The sequence below is a fragment of the Cucurbita maxima genome, unplaced genomic scaffold (genome assembly GCF_002738345.1).
Source record: "Cucurbita maxima cultivar Rimu unplaced genomic scaffold, Cmax_1.0 Cma_Scf00005, whole genome shotgun sequence".
In the NCBI taxonomy this organism is placed as follows: domain Eukaryota; kingdom Viridiplantae; phylum Streptophyta; class Magnoliopsida; order Cucurbitales; family Cucurbitaceae; genus Cucurbita; species Cucurbita maxima.
In genome coordinates, this window is record NW_019272021.1 from 4867494 (window position 1) to 4873549 (window position 6056).

Consider the following 6056-nt stretch of genomic DNA (forward strand, 5'->3'; position numbering starts at 1 on the left):
AAAAAAAAAAAAAAAAAAAAAAAACAAGGAACTTACTCCCATGGGACATCTCCGACCAGCATCCAGTCACCATCTTTATCCTCATAAGTTGGAACATATTCAGATCCTTTATAGCCTTCTCTCTCGGAGTATTCACCTGAAATGGGAAAGGAAAAAAGATCAAAAGTTTATTATTAAACTAACAGTTTATATAATATGTGAAAAAGGAAAATAAATTACAATAATACATACCGACTCTGAACTTGAACATGTCTTGTAAAGTTTGGAGAAGCTCAGGGTAACCTTTGTATAAACAGAGATCAATTTTCCTCAAGTAAGGAGCTCCGTCCATGCTTACTTTCACATAATTTCCACTACTCTCCTGTGCCGCCGTTGCCACCGCCGTCTTCTTTGATTGAAGGCTGTTCCTTCTAAACGATTGAACCGGCGGCCACCCCACAATCTGAGCCCTACACCACATACCCAAAACAAAATTAATAACCAATAATCTAATTAATTACAAGCTCTCAATCAAAATTTGTAATTTTGGGTTTGGTTTGTATATGAAGAACGTACTTGGTGGGAGGTGGGGTTTGGAGCGTGGCGTCAGAGGAAACAGAGATGTTCGAAGCAGATGAGCTTTGGTTGGATTCCGGTAATAATGGTCTTTTGTTGTTGATGATTCTGAGAGATTGAGGTTGTTCTTGGTTGTTGTTGTTGTCGTCGTCGGCGCCGGGGGGTCCAAGGCGGAGCTCGGTGGCATCGAGGTTGAGGCAATTTTGAAACGCCATTGTTGCAAAGTTTGAATTTTTATTTTAGGGAATAGAATGAAAGGGGGAGGGAAGTGGTTGTATCTTATAGAGAAGGCTTCGAGGCAAAAGGGTAAGGTTTAGAAAGCAAGAATAAAATGAATAAATTAATAATAATGACTTACTTTTAAAAGTTTGAAAATGGGACAGAGGCAAAGGAAGCTGTCGGTAGCAATTGCAGCAACTTTGAGGCAATGTGTCCGTGAAGACAGGAGACAAGGGTGGGACAAGGCCGCGTCTGCCCACGATGACAATGGACGGCTATGATTTGTTTAGTGATATGCGTAAGGAGAGATCTTGGGCGTTGGATTGTAGAGCATCCCCACGTGAAGAGGGCTTCCCCACATGCATGGTTGGATTTTAGGTCTCGCCTTTATTGGAAAACTACCCTTTTCTTTCTTTATTTTCCTTTATTTTTTAATAAAAAAAAAAAAATTCAAAGAATATTTATCTAACTTATGTTATGCTATGCTATGATAAAGGGTGGAATGATTTAGTAAAATGGATATTGTTTTGTTTTGATCCATTCTATATTACTAAACTAATAGGGTTAGGATAACTATGAAACTTGTGAATGAACAAAAAAAACAATCTCTTTAATTTTGGATGTTTAATGGATTTAAAAGAAAAAAAATTAAAAAGAATATTAGAGGCTGAGGTTGATCATATCGTTACGTCCAATGTTTTGCATGTGGTAGGGAAAGAAAAGGTTGTCTAATCGCCATTCTTTCAATGGCCCGACATTTCGACTTGCTATGTCTCCTTTTCTCGTTCTTTGAACTAAGTAGCTTAGGAACAAAGTATTCATTATAAGGGTGTGAAAATCTCTGGTTTTATTGAGTAAATTTGGAGGTTTGGTTAAAAAGAGGGGCAGAGGGAGGGAATGAAAAGAGAGTGGTTGATTAGAAGGGAGTTTGGGTTGAGGAGGTTTATGGCATTAATAGTTGTGGTGTAAGCTGTTTCACCATTGTTGGGCATGCCCATATCTGCCATTAAGCTTCAGAAAAGGAAAAGGGAAAAGGCAAAAAAAGGAAAAAATTGTGTGGCAAAGCAAGAGGAAAGAGTAGGCATCAGATTAAATTTGATAGCTTTACACCTGTGTTGTGTGGATGGTGAGCTAAAAGCTTGGCACTTGCTCCAAACACAACATCCTGGAAATTAAATATGAATTAGATTTTGGTCCATTTTGAAGGTTGGAGTTGATGCGACCTCTCATTGTTTAGGGTTTGGTAGTTAGGTTGGGCAGAGTTTCCTTCATCCATCCTATCTATCACTTTCATATGCATTCAAATTTGTGTACCTACCACCACCACCACTACTACTTCTACTTCTCAATCTTCAAATCAAGTGCTAAAAAGTTTAGTGCTTTACTCTTTCTAATACCCTAAAAGAAAAGAAAGAGGTACAATGGAAGAACCCAAGAAAAAGGGATGAGGGTTTGTAGTTTTAACACACAAAACACTCATGCAAACCATCACAAAGCATGTGTTCTTCCAATATACAATACCCAACAACAACCCCTTAAAAAGAAGGAACTTTGTATACAATACCATTTGTTCTATGGTAGCAGTCAACGTTGGCACTGGTATACAATAGTATCGTTGGTCGGGATCTAACGTTCTCACTGATACTTGTTCAGTTTTTCAATCGATGTGGAATCTTCTTATCTGCCCTTTCGAGCTCTAGTGTCTTTACTGTCACACTGTCTTGTGTTCATGCTGATTTTCACTGTTTTGTCTTCAAATTCCATCTCAAACTGCTACTCATCCTCCTCGCTGGTGTTTGACGATGATAACATTTATAACCGCCCAAACCCATCGCTGATAGATATTGTCATTCTTTGGACTTTTCTTTTTGAAGTTCTCTCTCCAACTGAGATCCCACATCAGGTGGGGAGTATAACAAAACATTTTTTATAAGGGTGTGAAAACCTCTCATTAGTAAATGCGTTTTAAAAACCTTGAAGAAAAGTACAAAAGAGAAAACTTAAAGAAAACAGTATCGACTAGTGGTGGCTTGAGCGGTTATATCCATCATCCCTTCTAGGGGTGTATCTATACCTAAATAAGCCTTCCGCTGAAGATGATTTAATGGAAAGTGTTGGGTGAGGTTGCATGATGCATGTGTAGCGGTCTGAGATGGAATTTGAAGAACTTAAAAGCGGGTCCCACAGAGAATGACGAAGCCACACGGGATGTACGATGGGACCCCACCGCATGGTGTAACATCCCATTCATTAACTGGGACTTGCTTGGAACCCGCATGCCTACTCATTTCTACAAGACACGTAACCAAATCCAGTCCCTAATAATAATAATATTAATAATCAAATAACAATAATTGGTGTCTTTTTTTTTTTTTTTCTTCTTCTTTATATTATTATTTTTTAATTTCCAAAAATCCATTTTCCATTGTTTTTATAGATTGATGAAACTGTGAAGCGTTAATTCCTTCAATTCATTTATTTACTTCATAAAACAATTTATTATTTCAAGAACCTTTTTATACTTAATTTTACTAATTCAAATATTTGGGCCGGGCCTCAAACAAAATTGGGCTCAACCGACCCAAAAGCCCAAGTACGATGTCGGTTGGGGTTCTCTGAAAACAGATCCGCCAGTTGTCATTATCAAACAGGAATGAAAGAGCACAACTCATGTTTCCAATTATGTTAAAAAGATTCGATGAATTTGATGTTGCCGCCGCCATAAGGACCAATTCGATTTCGCCACCATTACTTCAATTTCCACATTCTTATATATATAATATAAGATTGAATGAGATCCAAACTATATATTAATTTTTTTTACAAATATGAATATAACTATATATTATGTTAGTTTGGTTCGAATAATAAATAGTGGGAATGGGAGGGGTATAAAAGCAATTAGAAGAAAATGGAGAGTTAGAGTATATTGACTAAAGCACTGAAAGAAAGCAAAGGGTGTCCGGACCAGCCCCACCCACGGTACCATTGTCTCAACTTCTACCAACATTTGGAATATATTGTTATGGTGCCTTCAGATTCTTTCTTATTAATTTTCCATCCCTACACAATTTTTCATTTATTATTTGCCCCCTCATCATTCAATTAACCCTATAATACAATTTAACGTATGGTTATTAATATCTTTTTAGATTATTTATCTCTTCGTTCTTCAAAAGACATACGTGTGAGTGTGGTTAGGAAGTCAGTCACATAAAGACTTATTACAGAGAGAAATATGGTTAGTTATAAGCATAGCTACCACATTGAGTTTAAATTTGAGAGAGCGACGTTGACATAGCAAGACTACCTGCTACCTTTACAAATGTTTCCTTTTCTCTCTCTTCCTAGATATGACATGTCTCTAACTCACCACCATATTCTCTCGACCCCTCTTCAATCCTTTATTTCTTGTAGTGATTTAAGACCCTGTTGAAAAAAACAAACGCGCTTTTGTCAAAAAGTACCTAGAGTAAAATGAAGATGTAAGAGTTTTGGTGGAGTTGTGTGTAGGTGATTAATGGTTGACTAATTGAAGGGGGCAAAACCATGTTCCTGTCTCCCTCCAAAACCAACCACAAGTTGCCCAAATAAGATCACATATATAAGGGTCATACGGCAGTCCAAGATCAACATCGTGTCTTTCTCCACGTGGCGAAATCCCAGTAGTGAGGAGCTTGATAAGACATGCACATGCAGCCACACGCTACACAAACTTCCACGCACCTTAATATTATTGCATTGCCTATATTATTTCTCTCCTCTAACCTCGACCCAATTTGCGAGAGAGAGAGAGAGAGAGAGAAAGTGGGAAGGGAAACAAAAAAGCTTTCAAATTTTCCACGGAGGTTAGCCGGAAAGTTGTCAACATGCTGGAAACTGATCTCTGTCTCGGGCTACCCGGCGGCGGGGGAGGCGGCGGAGGAGGAGGAGAGCCTGAGACTCCTAAAGCTAATGGAAAAAGAGGGTTCTCTGAGACCGTTGATCTGAAACTCAATATCCAATCTGAGCCTCTTGCTACCGTCGATCTGACACCACAGAATATGAAGAATAATAATACTTCAACTGATGAGAAGAGTCTTCTAAGCTCCAAAGATCCTGCTAAGCCCCCTGCCAAGTATGTTTATAAGTTTACGATAGATAAATAGATAGATATATTTTAATTAACAAATTATTGATAATATACGGGTTAATATTTTAGGGCACAAGCCGTGGGATGGCCACCGGTGCGATCCTACCGAAAGAATGTCATGGCTCAAAAGAACTCTGACGGTGGCTCGGCTATGTTTGTGAAAGTTTGTATGGATGGCGCACCATATCTGCGAAAGGTGGACTTGAAGATGTACAAAAGCTACCAAGAACTCTCGAATGCATTGGCCAAGATGTTCAGCTCCTTTACCATGGCCGGTTAGTAATTTACAACCCTTTGAGAATACGAATGAAAAGATTAGGTTAAATTTAGTGTATGGTTTAATAAATATTATAGGACATTTTTTTAGATAATTGTATAATGAATTAGGTTAGATCTGGGAACACAAGGATCTTTGATGCGAGAATATGTGGGATCATTTGGAATCATTAACAAAGGCATATTACAGCCTAGCTACTAGCTACCCTTTATTATTTCTTATGATAATCATTGTATGTTTTGAATTAAATATTTTAATCACCAAAGTTTCAGCTTTTTTTTTCTTTTTCTTTTTGGTGTTAATGATAATGTTAATAAAAATAAAGGTGACTATGGGGCCCAAGGAATGATAGACTTCATCAACGAAAGTAAGTTGATGGATCTTCTAAACAGCTCTGAATATGTACCAACCTATGAAGATAAGGATGGTGATTGGATGCTCGTGGGAGATGTTCCATGGGAGTAAGTTCTTATTCCAACCCAACCCTTGTTTATCTCCACAACTAATCAACACCAATTATTTTTCTAGATCCATCGTTCTAATTATATTTTCGTATTATAGGATGTTCGTTGATTCATGCAAGCGATTAAGGATAACGAAGGGGTCAGAAGCTATTGGGCTGGGTATGTAAATTTTGAAATTTGATTAATGTAAAAAGAATAATTGATTTGATGATGATGAAGAGTGGATTAAAAGTGTGATTGAAATGAATTTCAGCCCCAAGAGCGATGGAGAAATGCAAAAGCAGAAGCTGAAGAGGTGGTGGGTGGCGGCATGATTTGGTCGATCCATGATGAAGCAACAAAGGAGGGGGCAACACAGATGGATCATATTTGATTGCAATATCTCTACTTTTTTTTTTTTTTTTTTTAA

At 37.7% G+C, this 6056-nt stretch overlaps 2 protein-coding genes across 2 annotated transcripts in view; one reads left to right on the plus strand and one right to left on the minus strand.

The window, feature by feature from the left end:
* The window catches only part of LOC111480070 (auxin-responsive protein IAA4-like), a 1505-nt gene extending 662 nt beyond the window's left edge, over positions 1 to 843 (minus strand). The window contains exons 1-3 of the mRNA XM_023125017.1: positions 556 to 843; positions 232 to 449; positions 37 to 136 (exon numbers count right to left, since the gene is read on the minus strand). Of these exons, the coding sequence (XP_022980785.1) occupies positions 37 to 136; positions 232 to 449; positions 556 to 770 (533 nt within the window). The 5' untranslated portion in view covers positions 771 to 843. The remainder of the gene's footprint in view (positions 1 to 36; positions 137 to 231; positions 450 to 555) is intronic.
* Positions 844 to 4554: 3711 nt separating this feature from the next.
* LOC111480069 (auxin-responsive protein IAA14-like) lies at positions 4555 to 5985 on the plus strand. The gene is made up of 5 exons (XM_023125015.1): positions 4555 to 4891; positions 4976 to 5181; positions 5509 to 5644; positions 5745 to 5806; positions 5901 to 5985. Exons 1-5 carry the CDS (start codon positions 4644 to 4646, stop codon positions 5936 to 5938), a joined length of 690 nt encoding a protein of 229 aa, XP_022980783.1. The 5' UTR covers positions 4555 to 4643; the 3' UTR covers positions 5939 to 5985.
* Positions 5986 to 6056: the final 71 nt, after the last annotated feature.